Genomic DNA, 21,121 nt, shown 5'->3' on the forward strand with positions numbered 1-21,121 from the left:
AAAATTCGACCCCAGGCAACAATCGGGTTACGTTGCATTCGTTTGACAGTTCGCGGCTCGGGGTCACACCGCACCGTGGGTCTTCAAATGAAAAGAATACGGAAATCATGAGGCATCGCATCAATGCCATGCTGTGGACAAGTTTGCCCTCTTGTAGAGAATGACAGGGGCATAGATTTTATGGAATACACTCACATTGTAGAGCAGACATGTCGTGATATATATCCAATTCTGGAATATTTTGCAAATTCTTGATAATATTTATTTAAATCCTGCGCATGATAATTTCAGACATTAGAGTTGACCAATTTTTACCAACATCTGGTAAAACGCATAATTCAAAATCCAAGTCGTCCTATGATTTGTCTCTTCTCCCTCCTTCCCTCGTATTGCACTTTTGTTGTTATGACTACGAGGTCGTAAATCCGCCATGTTTTCTCTCTAGTAGCGTTGCGACAGAGACGGAGAACTCAAACGACATGAATGTAGAAAATAATAATACGGCAGAAACAGTGAGCGAGCAAACGGATCACGGCAACAACATCGTCACAATTCAAACAACTCTCGGAGATGAAGGTAAAGACAGTTTACGTGCAAAAACAGTCATATATTTGTTATATTGTCATATATGTAGGCCCACTCCAATTGATTCAATTTATCTAGCTTGCTTGGTAGACAACAAAATAAGGTCGGTGCACTCTAGCTTGCGCTGTATCGGGTCAATGCTATCTATCCACCTAGCTAGCCAACTAGTGTAGGTCGCGCTGGTCAGATTTAGTTAGTTAGCATCCTCGGATTGTAGTTGAACTTTACACTTATCGGTTTTAGCCTTGCCAGCCAGCTAGGCTTGCTAAATATGCTAACATTAGCTAAGTTAGCTGGCGGCTGCACTTGCTACAGTAGCTAGCTAACTTCGCTTTGTCAATGTCCAATCACTTGCATGTGTCAATTAATTAGCTAGCCAGTCAACAACAACATTGAACGGTTTACAATTTATTTTTAAGTGTGTTGTTCTTGACTGTACGCGTGTTTTTCACGCATTTCACTTGCAGATGAAGATGTCCACAAGTGCGGACGCTGCCAGTCCGAGTTTTGTACGCTGGAGGCATTCATCCAGCACAAGCTTCAGCAGAACTGCACGCGGGCACAGGAACCCCAGGTGCCCGTCAATAAACCCCGAGATGACATCCAAAAAGTAGGCTTGCCCGGGCAATTGTACACCCGGTGCCTACTCGGTTTAGATTGTAGAATTCATAAGTGAATGGTGTGATATGTCAAAACGTTTGTTTGGTCAGGTGTTTGCCCCAGATGGAACCTCTGCTACCTTGACAAGAATGGATGGAAGTGGACTGTCTTCAGATGAACCAGACAAGTCCAACATCAATGGTCAGTCAATGTTCCTTGACTTTTTGCTCTCTGGCACCCTCCAGTATCATCTGTCCGTAACTGATAAGACATTATTTAATTGATTTATGGTTTCTTCTCATGGCAAAGACTTTATATTCTGTCAGAAACCCAATTTCCTCCTGTTTTGACTTTCATACCCAGTGGAAATGGGTTAAATTATTTGAGGGGACTGAATTAACCAGCCTTAAGTTCTCTCAGGTGAGGTAGAAGTTGAAGGCCACTCCTCTCGAAGTCGTAGGAAGAGGGGTGGCACAGGGAAGGCAACTGTCCAAACAGAGGGGACTGAGGCCCACAGCCCTGACGGTGCAGACAAGCCAGTCTACAGGGTCAACAAAGATGGACGCTACATTTGCCAAACATGTGAGAAGACATTCAAAACGGTGAGTTGTACTGCACCTGTGCTTCCTGTTGATATAGATCTGAGAATGAACCTGTACAGATTGTCACTACCTTGTCTAGTCTGGAAGAAAGTTTGGAAATCATGACTGTCAGTGATTTTGTTCTTCCCTTGTTTATGCTCAATCAAACAAACCTTTTCTGTCTACCTTTTTTCTAGACAAACATCCTGAGAACCCATATGATCACCCACAGTGAGAATAAGAATTTCCCCTGCGAGCTCTGTGGGAGTGCCTTCCGAACCAAAGGCTCCCTGATTCGTCACAACCGCCGTCACACAGGTACAGTGGACTGGAAGGGGGTGGGCTCAGAATGAGATTTTGATGCATGTGATATGCAGCTTCGTTTCCTATCTCCATCATCAGTCTCTCTCCCTCTCTTCCCCCAGACGAGCGCCCGTACCACTGTAACCTGTGTGGGCTCTCCTTCAGGGAGTCAGGGGCTCTGACCAGACATCTCAAGTCCATCACCCCATGCACTGAGAAGATCCGCTTCAACCAGTACAAGGAGATTCTCGTCAGCAAGGACGGACAGCAGAAAGGTAGCAGTCTGTCAAAAGATTGAGGGATCATGCATGCATGGATGGATAGATATCTGGATAGATGGTAGGATACATACACCACATGACTGAAATTATGTGGACACCTGCTTGTCGAACATCTCATTTCAAAATCATGGGCGTTAATATGGAATTGGTTTCCCTTTTTCTGCTATAACAGCCTCCAATCTTCTGGGAAGGCTTTCCACTAGATGTTGGAACATTGCTGTGGGGACTTGATTCCATTCAGCCATGAGCCTTAGTGAGGTCGGGAACTGATGTTGGGCGATAAGGCTGGCGTTCCAATTCATCCCAAAGGTGTTCGATAGGGTTGAGGTCAGGGCTCTGCAGGCCACTCAAGTTCTTCTACGCTGATCTCAACAAACCATTTCTGTATGGACCTCTCTTTGTGCACGGGGGCATTGTCATGCTGAAACATGAAAGGGCCTTCCCCAAACTTTTGCCGCAAAGTTGGAAGCATAGAATCATCTAGAATGTCATTGTATGCTGTAGTTAAGATTTCCCTTCACTGGAACTAAGGGACCAAGCCCAAACCATGAAAATACCCCCAGTCCATTATTCCTCCTCCAACAAACTTGGCACTATGCATTCAGACAGGTAGTGTTCTCCTGGTATCCGCCAAACCCGGATACTTCCATCAGACTGCCAGATGGTGTAACGTGATTCATCACTCCAGAGAACGTGTTTACACTGCTCCTGAGGTAAAAGCGGCAAGCTTTACACCACTCCAGCCGACGCTTGGCGTTGTGTATGGTGATCTTAGGCTTGTGTGCTGCTGCTCGACCATGGAAACCCATTTCATGAAGCACTTGTAACGGATATGAACCGGCTAGCTTAGTTAGCGGTGGTGCGCGCTAAATAGCGTTTCAATCGGTGACGTCACCTACTCGGAGACCTTGAAGTAGTGGTTCCCCTTGCTCTGCAAGGGCCGCGGCTTTTGTGGAGCGATGGGTAACGATGCTTCGTGGGTGTCAGTTGTTGATGTGTGCAGAGGGTCCCTGGTTCGCACCCGGGTATGGGTGAGGGGATGGTATAAAGTTATACTGTTACACTCATGAACAGTTATTGTGCTGACATTGCTTTCAGAGGCAGTTTGGAACTCTATAGTGAGGATTGCAACTGAGGATAGGTGATTTTTACGAGCTTCAGCACTCGGCAGTCCCGTTCTGTGAGCCTGTGACCTACCACTTCGCGGCTGAGCCGTTGTTGCGCCTAGACGTTTGTACTTCACAATAACAGCACTTACAGTTGCCCGGGGCAGCTCTAGCAGGGCATAAATTTGATGAACTGATTTGAAAAGTCACTGACCTGCCACGTTGAAAGTCACTGAGCTCTTCAGTAAGGCCATTCAACTGCCAATGTTTGTCTATGGAGTTTGGATGGCTGTAAGCTCGATTTTATACACCCGTAAGCAACAGGTGTGGCTGAAATAGGCATATCCACTAATTTGAAGGGGTTTCCACGTGCACTACCAGTCAAAAGTTTTAGAATAACTACTTATTCAAGGGTTTTTCTTTATTTGTACTATTTTCTACGTTGTAGAATAATATTAAGACATCAAAACTATGACATAACACATATATGTAATCATGTAGTAACTAAAAAAGTGTTAACAAATCAAAATATACTTGACATTTTTCAAAATAGCCACCCTTTTGCACACTCTTGGCAGTCTCTCAACCAGCTTCACCTGGAATGCGTTTCCAACAGTTTTGAAGGAGTTCCCACATGCTGAGTAGTTGTTGGCTGCTTTTCCTTTACTCTGCGGTCCGGCTCATCCCAAACCATCTCAATTTGGTTGAGGTCGGGGGATTGTGGAGGCCAGGTCATCTGATGCACCACTCCATCACTCTCCTTCTTGGTAAAATAGCCCTTACACAGCCTGGAGGTGTGGTGGGGGTCATTGTCCTGTTGAAAAACAAATGATCATCCCACTAAGCCCAAACCAAATGGGATGGCGTGGTGTATCGCTGCAGAATGCTGTGGTAGCCATACTGGTTAAGTGTGCCTTATTCTAAATAAATCACTGACCGTGTCACCAGCAAAGCACCCCCACACCTTAACACCACCTCCATGCTTCACTGTGGGAAATACACATGCAGAGATCATCCGTTCACCCACATCGCATCTCAATTTGGACTCCAGACCAAAGGATATATTACCACTGGTCTTATTGCTTGTATTTCTTGGCCCAAGCAAGTCTCTTCTTCTTATTGGTGTCATTTAGTAGTGGTTTCTTTGCAGCAATTTGACCATGAAGGCCTGATTCACACATTCTCTTCTGAACAGTTGATGTTGAGATCTCTGTTACTTGAACTCTGTGAAGCATTTATTTGGGCTACAATTTTTGAGGCTGGTAACTTATCCTCTGCATTAGACTTTGGGTCTTCCATTCCTGTGGTGGTCCTCATGAGAGCCAGTTTAATCATAGCGCTTGATGGTTTTTGTGACTGCACTTGAAGAAACTTTCAAAGTCCTTGAAATGTTCTGCCTTGACTGATCTTCATGTCTTAAATGACAGTCCATCATTACTTTTTCTTTGCTAATTTGAGCTGTTCTTGCCATAATATGGATTTGGTCTTTTACCAAATAGGACTGTCTTCTGTGTACCCCCTACCTTGTCACAACACAACTGATTGGCTCAAATGCGTTAAGAAGGAAAGAAATTCCACAATGAACAGACACACCTGTTAATTGAAATGCATTCCAGGTGACTACCGCATGAACCTCAAGAATCTCAAATGTAAAATAGATTTTGTTTAACACTTTTTTAAAATTACTAAATGAGTCCATATGTGTTATTGCATAGTTTTGATGTCTTCACTATTATTCTACAATGTAGAAAATAGTAAAAATAAAGAAAAACCCTTAAATGAGTAGATGTTCTAAAACTTAACCGGTAGTGTACTTCTGTTTATATGGAAAGATGGAGATTACTATATGGAAAGATAAATATATGGATAGAAAGATTAAATATATGGATCTATCGGTAGATAAGTAGCTGGACAGGGAAATATATAGGTATTGATGGTGTCATGTTTGTATTTCAGGAGTAGAGGCAGAGGCCGCCTCATTGGCTGCTCAGCAGGAAGTGGAGCAGCAGGAGGAAGAGGAAGCGCAGGCGGCAGTGGTCAGCGTGGTGGAGACTGACAGCGGAGGACAGGAAGTCATCCACGAGGTCCACTTCCACATGGAGGTAGAGGGAGAAGGGCAGGAACAGCAGGTGTGTGGAGATCTGGATGCATTCCAGTACTGTAAAATGTCTTACTCGTCTCCTCTCACACTTGTTAATTTGTGTGATCTGAAATCACAGGATAGGTAAAGGCCATGTTCTGAATGCCTGTCCATTTCTATCACATCAGTGCAGATGAAAGAAAATGGAGAAAACCACCCTCAAGCATTTCCTTTGTATCTCAAATCTCTGATGTTTAATATAACCTCTTTGGATGTTCCACATTTTTCCTAGGGCCACGTTGGACCCACTTTACTTATCTGGTTCCCCATCCCTAGGTTATCTTGGACCAGGCTCAGGCAGATGCCCTGGTGGCCGAGGGGGACAACCTCATCTGCCAGGCCATCATCAACTCTGGCATCGCCCTGGAGGCAGTCACTGAGGAGGTGGAGGAGGCCGAGGAGCAGGCACTGGACGGGATGCCTAAAGAGGTCCTGCAGGTCAGGGACATGGAGGGCAGGATGACAGAGATCCAGGTGATGGAGGAGTGTGTGGAGATGGAAGCTGAGGAGATGGTGGTGAGTTAGTGAATTGGGAACAGCAGGAGGTTGATAAACATGGTGTATACTCTCACCTACAGCAGGAGGTTGATAAACATGGTGTATACTCTCACCTACAGCGGGAGGTTGATAAACATGGTGTATACTCTCACCTACAGCGGGAGGTTGATAAACATGGTGTATACTCTCACCTACAGCGGGAGGTTGATAAACATGGTGTATACTCTCACCTACAGCGGGAGGTTGATAAACATGGTGTATACTCTCACCTACAGCGGGAGGTTGATAAACATGGTGTATACTCTCACCTACAGCGGGAGGTTGATAAACATGGTGTATACTCTCACCTACAGCGGGAGGTTGATAAACATGGTGTATACTCTCACCTACAGCGGGAGGTTGATAAACATGGTGTATACTCTCACCTACAGCGGGAGGTTGATAATCATGGTGTATACTCTCACCTACAGCGGGAGGTTGATAAACATGGTGTATACTCTCACCTACAGCAGGAGGTTGATAATCATGGTGTATGTCCTTTGCCCTGCCATGTAGGAGGTTGATAATCATGGTGTATACTCTCACCTACAGCAGGAGGTTGATAAACATGGTGTATACTCTCACCTACAGCGGGAGGTTGATAAACATGGTGTATACTCTCACCTACAGCGGGAGGTTGATAAACATGGTGTATACTCTCACCTACAGCGGGAGGTTGATAAACATGGTGTATACTCTCACCTACAGCGGGAGGTTGATAAACATGGTGTATACTCTCACCTACAGCGGGAGGTTGATAAACATGGTGTATACTCTCACCTACAGCGGGAGGTTGATAAACATGGTGTATACTCTCACCTACAGCGGGAGGTTGATAAACATGGTGTATACTCTCACCTACAGCGGGAGGTTGATAATCATGGTGTATACTCTCACCTACAGCGGGAGGTTGATAATCATGGTGTATGTCCTTTGCCCTGCCATGTAGGACATATCTGACAAGCAGGAGGATCTGCCGCCGTCTAAAAGTCACAAGTGTCCTCACTGTAGTCGCTCCTTTAAGGCGCTCAACTACCTCCGCTTCCATGTCAAAGGTCACCTCGGTAAGACCACTGTCTCCATTTCTTTTTAATGATTTCCTTTAACGATAGTCTCGTCATAACCCATTGTTTCTTTACATCATTAGTCAACACACACACCATAGGTGATCCATTGATATCAAATGATTGGGGTGGTAAGAGGATTCAGCCAAGGTTTCAAAATCAGATGCGTCTATATCATGTATTCCCTGTTTATTACATTTTCTCAAATCTCCCCAGTGTCTCTCTCCCTGGGTCGTGTTCATTAGTCTCCAAGGAAACCGGTCTGAAGGGGAGGGACTACCTGTTGCGTTCACTGATGAACACGACCTACAGTAGCTCATCTGTGTGTTCTCTGCAGGCTGCAAGCCCTTCAGGTGTGTGATGTGTCAGAAAGAGTTCCTGACAGGCTACCTGTTGAAGAAGCACATGGAGGTCCACCTGAGTGAGAGGCGGTATAAGTGTGGTGAGTGCGGCAAGCTGTACAAGACCATCGGACACGTCCGGGAACACATGAGGGCCCACTCGGAGGAACGGCCGTACAACTGCAACAGCTGTGACAAGGGATACAAGACCAAGGTTTGTTCATACTCAACTTTTATTTCAACCAAGGAAGCCGTGAGCAGGCAAAATATTCCGACTGAAAGTTGTTGAATTCGTACGTTTTATTTAGTCTCTTAACATTAGCAGACTCCTGCCATTTAAGTCAAGTTTCGGGGTGCCTCTTCGTTTGAACGGTTATCTCAGCAATTTTTCTCGCATGTCAGAAGTGAATTGGTTGACTAACAGATGTCGATTTAATTTATCATTTTTTTCCCCCTCCCCTTTTGTCCCAGAATGCCTTGCAGGTGCACCAGCGGACGCACGCCCAGGAGAAGCCGTACGTGTGCCAGTTCTGCTCGCGGGGCTTCAGGGAGAAGGGCTCTCTAGTGCGCCACATCCGCCATCACACCGGAGAGAAGCCCTTCAAGTGCCACAAGTGTGGGCGGGGCTTCGCTGAGCATGGCACCCTCAACCGCCATTTACGTGCCAAAGGTCAGGATGATTAACACTTGTCTCCTGGGTCATGTACAGCATTCAGATCAATGTCCGATTCTATGAATCTGGTGTATCTGGCATTGATCTTATCAGTGATATTAGTGTTACTATTCTTTATGCGTGTACTCCCGACTTACATTAGGATAGGCTGACAATGGCCCTGATTTTTAATTGATGAAGTATATATTAGCCGATACATGTTATCAATTCCACAATTGACACAAGCAAACAGCCAAATAGCACTACACAGGATTACATTGTGTTTGTGTGTCCAGGTGGCTGTTATGCTGGCCAGAAGGAGGGGTCTGGGGAGGAAGGCATGCTGGTCTCAGAGGAGCAGGTTTCTGCAGACAGCCTGGCCACAGCAGCCATCGTGTCAGACGACCCCCACGCTGTGCTGGTGGAGTTCTCCTCTGTGGTGGCTGACACCCAGGAATACATCATTAGGGTGAGACCATTCATAGATGGGCGGGGGGGGTTATTCTCCTTATGGATCTATTACCCATTTCACACTGCCGAAAATGTGAAAGTAATATGTCCAGACTTTTTGCTGAATTCACTGAATGTTTCAACTTGACCTGGCAGAGCTTTAGGCACAAACATAGACAAGGTGCTGATGGAAACGCAGTTGTTAATAGAATATTCATCTGTTTTTCTCACAGAAATTAGATGCATCATCACATCCATAAATGATGCTGTCAGTATGTATGGAAGGTTCTGTAGTTCACGTGTCCTGTCTCTTCTCCCCAGGCCCCAGGAGTGGAGGAGGAGGAGGAAGAAGAGGGGCAGGGCGAGGAGGTGACTCTCATCCAAGACAACCAGAATCAGGTCAGTGCTCTGCTCTCCTATTTCTCCTGGAGCCAAGAAATTGTGTTCTAGTGGTTTTATGTCTTGATGGCTTAGACGCGCTCGCCTCCCTACACATAAACACCTTTCACGGTTTGCTTGGTCATAGACATATAGTTAACATGCGACCAAAGCCAAGTTTCCATCCAATTGGTGACAGATTTTCATGCAAATATAAAATCTGCATAAAGAAAATCTGCAGATTATCCACCGGTGTTTCCACCAAACTGACTTGTTGCTGATATCAGTGCACACGTCCTTTTTTTCACACCCTTTTCCTCCCCAATTTTGTGGTATCCAATTATTAGTAGTTACTGTCTTGTCTCATCGCTACAACTCCCGTACGGGCTCGGGAGAGGTCGAGAACCATGCGTCCTCCGAAACACAACCCAACCAAGCCGCACTGCTTCTTAACACAGCGCAACACCGTACACCTAGCGGTCGTGGTCAGCGTGCACTGCGCCCGGCCCGCCACAGGAGTCGCTAGTGCGCGATGAGACAAGGATATCCCTACCGGCCAAACCCTCCCTAACCCGGACACCGCTAGGCCAATTGTGCGTCGCCCCATGGACCTCCCGGTCGCGGCCGGCCGAGACAGAGCCTGGGCTCGAACCCAGAGTCTCTGGTGGCACTGCCTTAGACCACTGCGCCACCCGGGAGGCCCTTCAAAATGTCTTCTTTTTTTCGGTTTACTTTTTCATATACCGAATAAAAATCTAAAGTTAAATGTGTTTTCATCTCATTTTCAACTCTACCAAAAACTGTTAAATAGCAAATATGCCTCCTGGCACGTGCGCTCTAGCCAACAGCTCTCAGATACATTGCAGGTAGGCTAGTCTACATGATCAGATTATTATGGATGAGAGAATATTTGTACATGTCAAACGGCTGTCAAGCATCGATCATCATGTCACCAGAATAATAAGACCCTCGCCACCCTGTGAAGTTCATCATAACACAAAAAAATCCAACAACTGATCTGTCTACATTTCAAAATTGCAGTGAAACTTAGTTTCATTCTCCAACTGGCGGGTGGTTTTATTTGGCCCCTCAAGTTTTCTGAGCAAAATGTATTTTCAACTAAATGTATTTTGTTTAAAGATTTTCATTGCTGGACATAAGACTGTAAAAACACCAGGAAACCATCTCCAAGTGATTTTAATTTAAGGAATCTGTTCCCAAGTATTCCCACATATACAAATATAAGCAGGTCTTGAAATGCTTATGTTTTAGTCAAACATATGTTTGGACTTTTTGTGGTCAATTTACAGTCTACGTTTCAGCCATAGATAAATCAACTATTAGGTAGACACTAAGGCATCTCAATACTCACCCCGCTCTACCCACCTTTCAGATGGGCAACCACATCATGAAGGTGGTGCAGCAGATCGTCAACCAATCACGTGGTGGCATCGGCGGCCACCAAATCATTGTGCGCAATGTCTCCATGGACGAGGGCACATCCATCTCCGACTGTGGTGACACCATCACCATAGCGACGCCTGAGAACCTGACCGCGCAGGTCGCCATGACCCTGGCCTCAGCCATCAGCGACGGAACCCTTCTGGCAGGAGGCGGCGCACTGGAAACGCCCGATGGCACGGTCACCATGGTAACAACATCGGGGGGCGAGGACATGGTCGAGGTGATGGAACAGCAGCAGGAGGAGGAGTTTGTTATTACATCATCGGAGGAGGTGGAGATCCAGACAGTCATTATATGATTGATTTGTGTTATGAAGTGTCTTATGAAAACTCAGGACTTTACATGAGTTATGAATACGGTGTGTTTTTATAAGAACAGAATGTCTTATGAAGAGTTTCTTATGAGAACTCAGGACTTTGAATGGGAACATTGGTCTATGTTTGAGGAGTTGGCTTGTATTATGGACAGTTTGCATGAGGACTGTCGTTTTATAAGGTTGAAAGATTCTGTTTGTATAAAGTTTGGCATTTTATTTGACAGTATTAGTCCATTTATATTGGGTAAGGATTGCAATCAATTATTGGAAGAGTACTCTGTCTTAAGTCACTGAAGTAAGGAGGACTGAAGTGTAAGTTTTACTTGGACAGGAGTGGAGCTGCCTTCATTTTAGTACAATTAACTGTAATGTCAACACTGCACAACCAATCACAAGGTACGAACAGTAAGCTTAAAGTGAGGTCACAGGAGCTCAAGTACTTAAAAGCCCTAGAATGTTCACTGTTTCTGTTACACTTAGACATTACACCAGGAGATGTCAACTTTATAAAATACCCCCCTTAATTAAAACAATTATACTACCTAATGACTGGAGTTGTTTACCGTGGACAGATTCATTATAAAATATTCTGTTATGCTTGACCATAGACTTAAAAATTCATTAGGGCATACCATATTAAAATGTTTGGCAACGGAAGAAACTAAATAAGCATTTCTTATTAGACTATTTCTACTCTTGGTTGCCCAGTGAATATGACTGTGATCTGATGCTGTTGGACTGTACTGCTGATGTGTCTCCATTACACATCACCCTTACAGTAGACGGACAGCCTCACTACTGCCAAATGCTGTGATCTATTACTTGACTGGCTCCGTTTGCGTGGAATGAATAAATGCTACTTTCAGTACAACTTTGTCATCTTTGAGAATTGAGTTTCTGCAGAAGACTAAAAGGAATTTCTTTGTCCTGTGGATGTGAAAAATGTGCTTGTTATGGATGAATGGTTCCTGTGTACTGTATACCTGACTGAAAAGCAGGCTGAGAAGTGATCGGTTGATTCAGTTATTGATCGATTTATTGGGTCTGGTGTTTATAGTTGCCGTGGGCAACCCAGCAGCTCTCAGTGAGTCCCAGATGGAGGAGCGGGAGTGGATTCGTCAGCCTGGCAGATTCAGGACAAAGCAGCCTTGCTGCTCACCTTGCCTGTGGTTGTTGTTGCCTTCTGTCTCTTCTCTCTTTACTTTTCTCATTCACTCTTTTTGCTCCCATGCTTTTTGCTCCTATGCTTTTTGCTCCCATGCTTTTTGCTCCTATGCTTTTTGCTCCCATGCTTTTTGCTCACATGCTTTTTGCTCCCATGCTTTTTACTCCCATGCCTTTCGCTCACATTCTCTCAAGACTGTCAGAATGAAGACATCTTTTCACCCCTCTGGGTTTTTTGTACAGCTGCCCTTTACTCTGAGAGAGTCCTTTTGAACTATCATAGATGAAATGGGATCAGGCTACTTGATATAAATAAAACAATCATGAAACAAAACGTATAACCATGTCTTTGGCTTTTTCCTTATCAAAGTCCGAAATCCCCCATAGTCTTCTACTGTAAGATGAACAGGGCATTTTCACATGATTTAATGCCAATGGTGTATTGAGGTATATTTTTTTCTGCAATTGTGTTGCCTTTGAAGTATTTTGTACAAACTATTTTTGGTTGTGGAATTAGGAAATATAATTGTGTGTGTGTGTGTGTGTGTCCCCATGGGGGATTTGTTGTCATGCCTGTGGCTAGCAAAGTAAATACAGTAAATTATTAGACATCTCTACTAAACAAAGCAGTGATTCTGGCCCGTTGCATTGTACATACTGGCATGGTGATCCAGCCATTCATAACTAAACCTTACTCTGCTGACGTTGTGTCCAATCAAAGACACACCTACTCAAACATCACAGTCACTTTGTTTCCCTGATGAGTTTCCTCATACTGTATGTTGTTGAACATGATCATCTCTAGAGATGTATTTGGCAGAGTTTCACATGAGCCATGATCACTACTAGAACAGAGGACACTCCACAGCTGTAGTGCTGCTGCCTGCATCTCCCACTGGCAACACACTTATCACGATTCCAATGAGGTCAAGTCAGCCCCGGAGGGGTAAACACTTACCAATAGGACATGGTTTCCTCAGGGCTCATACTGAGGGATACTGCCAAATTTCAAACTGACACCTCACCCCTACTCTTAGACACTAGATCTGAAAGGTTATAAGTGTAAGCAATGTGGTGGCTGGTCCACATAACCTATTACAGTGCAAGGTGGAGCTATCACCATATTGCTATCATTTCACATCTACAAGACTACTGTAACGGGTGATTTGAAATTGAACAGGTCTCACTTTCAGGTAGCCAGTTGGGGGGGGGGGGGGGGGGGGTTGCATGCTTGACGTCAGTGTCTAACAGGGAACCAGGATTGCTCTCGTGCTGATCCTCAGCCAAGGTTCTGGAAGTTACCATCAGGTATAATAGACATTCACCAGCCTCAGGAATGTAAGGATGGTATGCTACCTGGAAGGTGTAACCTTTAACCTGTTCCCTCAATCTCAAGTTTCCTAGATGAACCTTGAGGAGCCATTGTGTGCCTACTGCCTATAGACTACAGTGCCTCAACACTGAGGTTGACACGCTCTAATCAGAGAGAAGTGTCCCTGGCTGGCTCTCCTCACTGTTTCTGGGTCAGTCCTCAGCCCTTAGAGAGGGCCCCATCTGAAAGAACCAGAGCGAGAGAGGGTAGGAGGAGAGCGTGTGAGAAAGAGAGAGAGGCAGAGGTATTTATAGAAAAATGGGGCTTCGCGCTACCTTTTCTCACGAAAGAATCATTAGAGGACAAAGTGTCCCAGTTTTTGTATGGGCGCTCCGTGATAGCAGCTTGCTAGGGCTGTGGGCCGGCAGATTTTTACCTGCGATGGGGAGCCTGACTTACAGACCGTCTCCTCTCTCTCCCAGCCTCCTTCTCCTCTTTTGGCCCATATCTCTGGTTCTTTGATCCGTGAAAGGGAGACATACTCGTACGCTGATGTGACCTCGTGAGAGGGTTTGGGTTGTAGGTCTTGGTGGGGGTGCTGGAGCTGGGTACAGGAGCTAGAGAGAGGGTAAGGGCGTAACTGGGCACCAGAGACGGGGACTTTGGGCCGTTGACTGGACGTGTCCTCGCAAACCTTGACATCTCAGTAGACACCACCAGCGTCAAGATGAGGCGCTTTCTGAGCCGCAAAGGCCGCTTCTCGCTGCGCCAGAGCAAGTCTGGACCTCGCGGTGCCTCCAAAGATTTCTGTAAGTCTTTCATTCATTTTCATTATTCCTCTTATCTGCTTCATCCCTCTCTTCTGAAGAGAGGAGGAGAAGAGACAGAAGAGAACAAAAGGACTAAAGCTGTGTGTGTATATCTAGGTCGCGGGCTTCAGATGTATTTCAGATTTGGAGAAGAGAGAAGAAGGCCGTGGGAAATTTAATCTCGACGGTGGGGTTGCGTGTCCTGGTACATCGGAGAAAGAAATGTTTGATTTAACCAATGTACTTCCTCACAGGTCTAGATGTCCCAATTTATTTTGACACGTTACTTTAGACTTAGTTGTTTTATGACACAATACATGGAGACTTACAAAGTGAAATATAGAACGACGTGTTCTCACTGTGTTCTGAACTTTTATTCAGATAATCCGAGGCTCGTACATTTTCATAACACCATCACTTTTTTTATTTTCCCTGCAAAGTCAGTGTTGAACTATGTAATGATGCCACTGTTGCCAGCTTTTCTCCTTTGAATTGTCTCAAACTGATCTGACCATCCATTTCTTGTTCACTATAAGAAATCCACATACAATTGGCTACCTTTACACATTGGTACTGAGTGAGAGAAAGAGAGAGAGAGAGTGTGTGTGCGTGAGTGTGTCTTCATGCACCCGTTTCTAAGAGAGAAACATAGAGACAGAAAGAGAGAGATACAGAAAGAGAAAGAGACAGAGGGTGAAAGAAAGAGAGAGAGAGAGTGTGTGTGTGTGTGTGTGTGTGTGTGTGTGTGTGTGTGTGTGTGTGTGTGTGTGTGTGTGTGTGTGTGTGTGTGTGTGTGTGTGTGTGTGTGTGTGTGTGTGTGTGTGTGTGTGTGTGTGTGTGTGTGTGTGTGTGTGTGTCTCTTCATGCACCCCTTCAGAATGAGAGAAAGATTGCCACTTCAATCATTGAAATTGCATAAACTGCCTGCTGTAGTCATGGAACAAATTAATCTTTTCATTAAACACGAATCCTCATAGGATCATCATATGGCCTATTAAATGAATAAGGCTGAGGCTGAATAAGGCTGTAGACTTCAGTGTTAGGAGGTTAACAATCTGGTACAGGAGAGAGTGAGGAGAATGAATGGGTACATCTCAATAATCTAAAGATGTTTCCTCTCCTTGTATCCAGCTTTCCTTCAACTGCACTGATCTGAAACAACTTGACAAGATAAAGCAAGTCATTTTGATAGGCCTCGATCTGCCACTTTGCCTTCAGCTATCGCGTCTGTTCAGATCAGTGCGGATGAGTGTGAGGAGACGAGAATAGGAAGCCATTTTGTGGAGTATTGAGTGGCACCCACTGACTGCAGTATGAGAATGAGGCCAGTGACCAGGGGAGGGCCAGCAGTTCAGAACAGAAAGCTATGACAGACATAGGCTGAGTCCCAACAGTCTAAAACAGAATCATTTGCTCATGTTCTGTCCATCATGATCACTGGTCTTAAAGCAAGTTGATCTGTAAAAACAATATGGTGGAAACGTATTCAGTTTGACCTGTTCTTGACAGAGAGGACAGGTGGGCTCAAAACTAGGTGTTGCTAATATTTGATCTCTCGAAACATTGACTATATTTGTTATTGATTGGGTTATTTCTCATTGATTGCTATTATATAATAAAGTCAAGTTTTTTCCAATAGTTGATGTTCCACTCTCGAACCCTCCAAGCGGGGCGTTATACTATGGAGGTATGATAGTGTCTGTTAAAGAGTGATACCATTGTGTTCGACCATTGTGGATGTCCCTCAAGAGCAGAAAAACCTCCTCAACCCATTTCATTCTTGTGACGCTTCAGTCTCTGGTTCTCTCGCCCATTCAGATGATGCTTTCCGTCAACAAATGGGCTGTCCTCCAATGAATAATCCAATGAATATCAGTAAGACTTTTAAACTAGTTTCAAGTCCCAGATCTGGGTTCAAATACTTTTAGCGTTTGATTTAGCCTGCCTGGGGTTCCAGATGGGTAAGGTTTGTAGTTTTGCAACTATTCCATTGGTTCCATTGTGCCAGGCAAGCTCAATCAAGCCCAGATAAAGTATTTCAACCCAGGTCAGTCAAGTACAGCTACATTGTAGTAGTGTCTTCACTGCCACTTGTCTCCGCCTCTGAGACAAGCAACTGTGAAAAGAGACTACAATGTAGTTAAAGGTAGACTCAGCGATACAAATGTACCATTAGCAGATCGGGACGACTTCCAAAACATCAAAGAGCGCGAAGCAAGAGGCAAATCTCCTCCGCAGTTGTTGTCACGCAGCTATCATGTTGCAGGAGAGTGACGCAAACTCTCGTGAACATGTGCAGATGCTCTGTGGTGTGCATGCTCACAAGTGCAGCCTCTTGCATGGCACTCACTCTCCAGTATCTTTGGTTCTTCACACAGCTGCTCATATCGCTGAGTCTCCATTTAAATGGTATCATAATGTGACATTGCATGACATTGTTATTAAAATAATCTACACTCTTATACCCCAAATACATCAAGGTACCCTGGTTTTACCTGGCTCTGTCTTTGGGGTGTTCAGGTCATCCCAGGTTATCAGACCCTGCTTTGGATCCCTGGTCCAGAGGCAGGTCTGACCGTGGTCTTACCTGGGTCTCCACCAGTGTATTTGGGGAAACCTGGATTCTCATTATAGTCCCTGAATTCCTGCCACGCCTCCTACTGGTGTAAAAACAAATAAGGACCCATGAGGTTTTACCATTCTACCACAGCAGGAGGCGTGCATGTGACTGGGTCTTTAATCTGGTATATTTGGGGATAGTATTTGAGAAAGGCATGGACTCTAGACCCTGGTAATAGCAGTGTTTGTTTTAGAAGTATCCTGGTCCCAGATCTGTTTGTGCTCTTGTCAACTACATTGCTGTCATTGCCAAGTCAAACATGTTCCATAAGGAGTTGTCAAGACAGCAGAAACAGACTGGCACCCAGGCTATGTATAACAGGCTTAAGTAACCAACCCAATCCTGACTACTCTCCAGACCTGACCCTCCCGGCTACCAATCAGAACTGGCCGGAGGAGTTTGGGTTCACTCTGGGGGGCGCGGGCCCCAGCTACATCCTGTCTGTGATTGAGGGCAGCAGTGCCTACCTGGCGGGCCTGCAGCCTGGGGACCAGGTGGTGGACATCGAGGGCCAGGAGGTTTCCTCTCTCAGCACCCAGGCCCTGGTGGCCCTGGCACAGACTCTGAAGACTGTACCCCCCAGCATCGGAGTGGTGTCACGCATAGAACAGGTCTGGAACAGTTGGGAAATCATTTAGGCTTCAGTGATGCAGATAGTGGACATTTGACCTCGGTTTTTCACTAGAGACATTTTTTAAAGGCAGATAGGAGTTGGTTGTGACAGTGTTGTTGCATGTTACCTAAGCCTCAGTGTGATCACTACTACTGATCTGGAACTGTGAGCTGGGTAACACATAAGTCTAGGGCAAAATGACATGTACTTTCAAAACAATGTCCATTACTTTCCATGCAGATAGTTATCAAATAGACAGTTTATTGTCTTCACATCTAATTCTAATCTGACTGTTGCTTCCCCTTAACTAGATGGAAATCAACCCAGGCCCCGACGGCCGTTTCGGCTTCACCATCGTGGGAGACTGCCCCCTCTTGGTGGATGACTGCCTACCCAACTCCCCGGCGGGCCGCAGCGGCCTCCGGGCCGGTGACTACGTCATGGAGGTCAACGGGATCCCTGTCAAGCATCACGAAACGGCGGCGGCCATGATCAAGGTGGCACAGGGACGCCCACTGCGTCTGGGCGTGCTCAGTATGAGACGGAGGATCAAGCGCCTCAGCCACAGTATGAGGGAGGTGTCACTGAGCGGGGATAGTATCAGGCAGGACCGTGCACACAAGGCCCTGGAGTTTAACAAGAAGGTGTGTGGGTGGCAGGGGTGTGTGCCTGCATCTTTGTCTTCTGTCTCTGCATCTGTCTCCACCCCTGTGTCTGTTTCCGTCTCCAACTCTGTCTCTGTCTGCGTCTCCATCTGTGGAGGTCTCCACACTCAGAAGCCCACAGAGGTCAACAGCAAGTTGTGTTTATCTTCTTCTTGCAGGTGGAGGAGGTGCTTGGTGATGAGCCAGATATAAAGGAACAGCTGTTTGGTGTTCTGAAGCAGTACGCAGCCGAGCGGAACGTGGAGGACCTAGCTGAAGCCCTCCCAGACATCTTAATCAATGAGGACCATCAGCAGCTGATTGACAGCGTCAGGTACCAATCAGCTGATTATAACATGCTATCATGCCGCCTCTTTGTGGCATTGTGTCATGGTCGGGTCAGACAAGGGCCCGGTTTCCAGATAAGCTTACGAATATTTGAACACTGCACTGTTCCTAAAACGGCCAAAGTTGTCACATGCGTTTCCCAAAACACCACATAGAGAGCACGTTCACTAAGTGCGTCATTAGAAAGAGAATGATTCCACAATACTGACGACGGATCAACTCCTAGAGAGATATTGTCACCTATGGCTGCAAATATTGAGGCGATTTAGACTATTCTAATGCTTACCCTACAAGGGAGGGGGGATGTCCGTCAAATGTATATAGGTTCAAAACTTTTTGTGAAACATCACAGCACATTTGAAAAAGATATGGCAAATAGAATATCATATATGACAAATAGATCCATATTGGATTCTGTTCAGAGATGGAAGGGTTGAGGGGAGCTGAAGGATGCGAATAACAACAAACAAAATATAACTCATGTAAAATATACTGTGTCTGTAAAATGTATATAGTATGTACTATATGAGCTGGAAGTAGAAGCCTAAGTGTTGTCCATTAGTTTACTTAAATTAGGGGAGGGGTAGTAGGGTTAGGGGAAAACATATATTATAAACAATGTACCAGTCAAAAGTTTGGACACACCAACTCATTCAAAACTATGAAATAACACATATGTAATCATGTAGTAACCAACAAAGTGTTTAACAAATCAAAATATATTTTATATTCTTGAAAGTAGCCACCCTTTCCCTTGATGGCAACTTTGCATCCTTTTGGCATTCTCTCAACCAGCTTTACCTGGAATGCTTTTCCAACAGTCTTGAAGGAGTTCCAACATATGCTGATCACTTGTTGGCTGCTTTTCCTTCACTCTGTGGTCCAACTCATCCCAAACCATCTCAATTGGGTTGAGGTCTGGTAATTGTGGAACCAGGTCATCTGATGCAGCACTCAATCACTCTCCTTCTTGGAGCCCTTACACAGCCTGGTGGTGTGTTTTGGGCCATTGCACTATTGAAAAAGAAATGATAGTCCCACTCAGCGCAAACTAGATGAGATGGCATATTACTGCAGAATGCTGTGGTAGCCATGCTGGTTAAGTGTGCCTTGAATTCTAAATAAATCATAGACAGTGTCGCCAGCAAAGCACCATCACACCTCCTCCTCCTCCATGCTTCACGGTGGGAACCACACATGCGAAGATCATCCGTTCACCTACTCTGCGTCCCATAAAGACACGGTGGTTGGAACCAAAAATCTCACATTTGGGCTCATCAGACCAAAGGACCGATTTCCACTGGTCTAATGTCCATTGCTCATTCTTGGCCCAAACAAGTCTCTTCTTCTTATTGGTGTCCTTTAGTAGTTTTTGTTGTTGCAGCAATTCGACCATGAAGGCTTGATTCTTCTCTGAACAGTTGATGTTGAGATTTGTCTGTTACTTGAGCCCTGTGAAGCATTTGTTTGGGCTGCAATTTCTGAGGCTGGTAACTCTAATGAACTTATCCTCTGTAGCAGAGTTCATTCTGGGTCTTCCGTTCACTGTGGTGGTCCTCATGAGGGCCATTTTCAACCGCTTGATGGTTTTTGCGACTACACTTGATGGTTTTTGCGACTGCACTTGATGGTTTTTGCGACTGCACTTGATGGTTTTTGCGACTGCACTTGATGGTTTTTGCGACTGCACTTGATGGTTTTTGCAACTGCACTTGATGGTTTTTGCGACTGCACTTGATGGTTTTTGCGACTGCACTTGAAGAGACTTTCAAAGTTCTTGAAATGTTCCTCATTGACTGATCTTCATGTCTTAAAATAATAATGGGCTGTAATTTCTTTTTGCTTATTTGAGCTGTTCTTGTTCTTGGGATTATTTCTGTATACCTCCCCTACATTGTCTCAACACAACTGATTGGCTCAAACTCATTAAGAAGGAAATACATTTCACAAATGAACTTTTAACAAGGCACACCTGTTAATTGAAATGCATTCCAGGTAACGACCTCATGAAGCTGGTTGAGAGAAGAGTGTGCAAAGCTGCCATCAAGGCTAAATATTGCTACTTTGAAGAATCTACATTTTTGAGTAAAGCCAGACTGCCTATGTATGAGGATGACTCAACACAATACAAGTCAGCTACTACAGTGACTGAAATGACTGCAACACTCAACAAAGAGCTGCAGTTAGTTTCAGAGTGGGTGGCAAGGGATAGGATATTCCTAAAAGTCAAATCATTGTATTTGGAACCAAACACTCACTAAACCCTAAACCTCAACTAAATCTTGTAATAAATCATGTGGAAACTGAGCAGGTTGAGATGACTAAACTGCTTGGAGTAACCATAGATTGTAAACTGTCAAAACATATTGATGCAGTAGTAGCTAAGATGGGGAGAAGTCTGTTTATAATAAAGCGATGCTCCGCCTTCTTAACAACAATATCAACAAGGCAGGTCCTAAAAGCCCTGGTTTTGTCGCACCTTGACTACTGTTCAGTTGTGTGGTCAGGTGCCTTTGCAATTGCAAATTGCAATTGGCTCAGATAATATGCATGTCAATCTCTCCTGGCTGAAAGTGGAGGATAGATTGACTTCATCACTACCTTTATTTATGAGAGGTTATTGACATGTTGAATGCATGTCAACATGCACAACAGCTCTGACACCCACAACAGCTCCAACACCCATGCATACCCCACAAGACATGCCACAAGAGGTCTCTTCACAATCCCCAAGTCCAGAACAGACTATGGGAGGCACATAGTACTACATAGAGCCATGACTACATGGAACTCTATTCCACATCAAGTAACTG

The 21,121-nt window shown here is 45.0% G+C and overlaps 2 protein-coding genes across 5 annotated transcripts in view; both read left to right on the top strand.

The window, feature by feature from the left end:
* The first annotated feature begins 424 nt into the window (after positions 1–424).
* e4f1 (E4F transcription factor 1) lies at positions 425–12,300 on the top strand. Of its 4 annotated transcripts, none has more exons than XM_046303970.1 (14): positions 425–576; positions 1,053–1,195; positions 1,296–1,386; positions 1,597–1,787; positions 1,964–2,084; positions 2,192–2,344; positions 5,413–5,585; positions 5,873–6,112; positions 7,083–7,197; positions 7,535–7,752; positions 8,010–8,208; positions 8,487–8,659; positions 8,962–9,039; positions 10,412–12,300. In XM_046303970.1, the coding sequence occupies exons 1-14, from the start codon at positions 480–482 to the stop codon at positions 10,778–10,780; spliced, it is 2,361 nt and encodes a 786-aa protein (XP_046159926.1). In that variant the 5' UTR covers positions 425–479; the 3' UTR covers positions 10,781–12,300. The 4 variants fall into 4 exon arrangements, with proteins under 4 accessions (XP_046159926.1, XP_046159927.1, XP_046159928.1 ...); XM_046303971.1 differs by having other exon boundaries at positions 1,606–1,787; XM_046303972.1 differs by having other exon boundaries at positions 1,053–1,159.
* A 1,340-nt stretch (positions 12,301–13,640) lies between these two features.
* LOC123998933 (delphilin-like) overlaps positions 13,641–21,121 on the top strand; it is a 29,122-nt gene continuing 21,641 nt past the window's right edge. The window contains exons 1-5 of the mRNA XM_046304188.1: positions 13,641–14,083; positions 15,902–15,958; positions 17,061–17,314; positions 17,628–17,960; positions 18,140–18,294. Of these exons, the coding sequence (XP_046160144.1) occupies positions 14,002–14,083; positions 15,902–15,958; positions 17,061–17,314; positions 17,628–17,960; positions 18,140–18,294 (881 nt within the window). The 5' untranslated portion in view covers positions 13,641–14,001. The remainder of the gene's footprint in view (positions 14,084–15,901; positions 15,959–17,060; positions 17,315–17,627; positions 17,961–18,139; positions 18,295–21,121) is intronic.

Source organism: Oncorhynchus gorbuscha, linkage group LG16 (genome assembly GCF_021184085.1).
Source record: "Oncorhynchus gorbuscha isolate QuinsamMale2020 ecotype Even-year linkage group LG16, OgorEven_v1.0, whole genome shotgun sequence".
Taxonomy (NCBI): domain Eukaryota; kingdom Metazoa; phylum Chordata; class Actinopteri; order Salmoniformes; family Salmonidae; genus Oncorhynchus; species Oncorhynchus gorbuscha.

Coding starts and splice junctions, on each gene's coding strand:
- e4f1 (XM_046303970.1), top strand. CDS start 480: ATGAATGTAGAAAATAATAATACGGCAGAAACAGTGAGCGAGCAAACG. Junction 7,753..8,009: donor ACAAGGGATACAAGACCAAG/GTTTGTTCATAC, acceptor CTTTTGTCCCAG/AATGCCTTGCAGGTGCACCA. Junction 8,209..8,486: donor CCGCCATTTACGTGCCAAAG/GTCAGGATGATT, acceptor TTGTGTGTCCAG/GTGGCTGTTATGCTGGCCAG.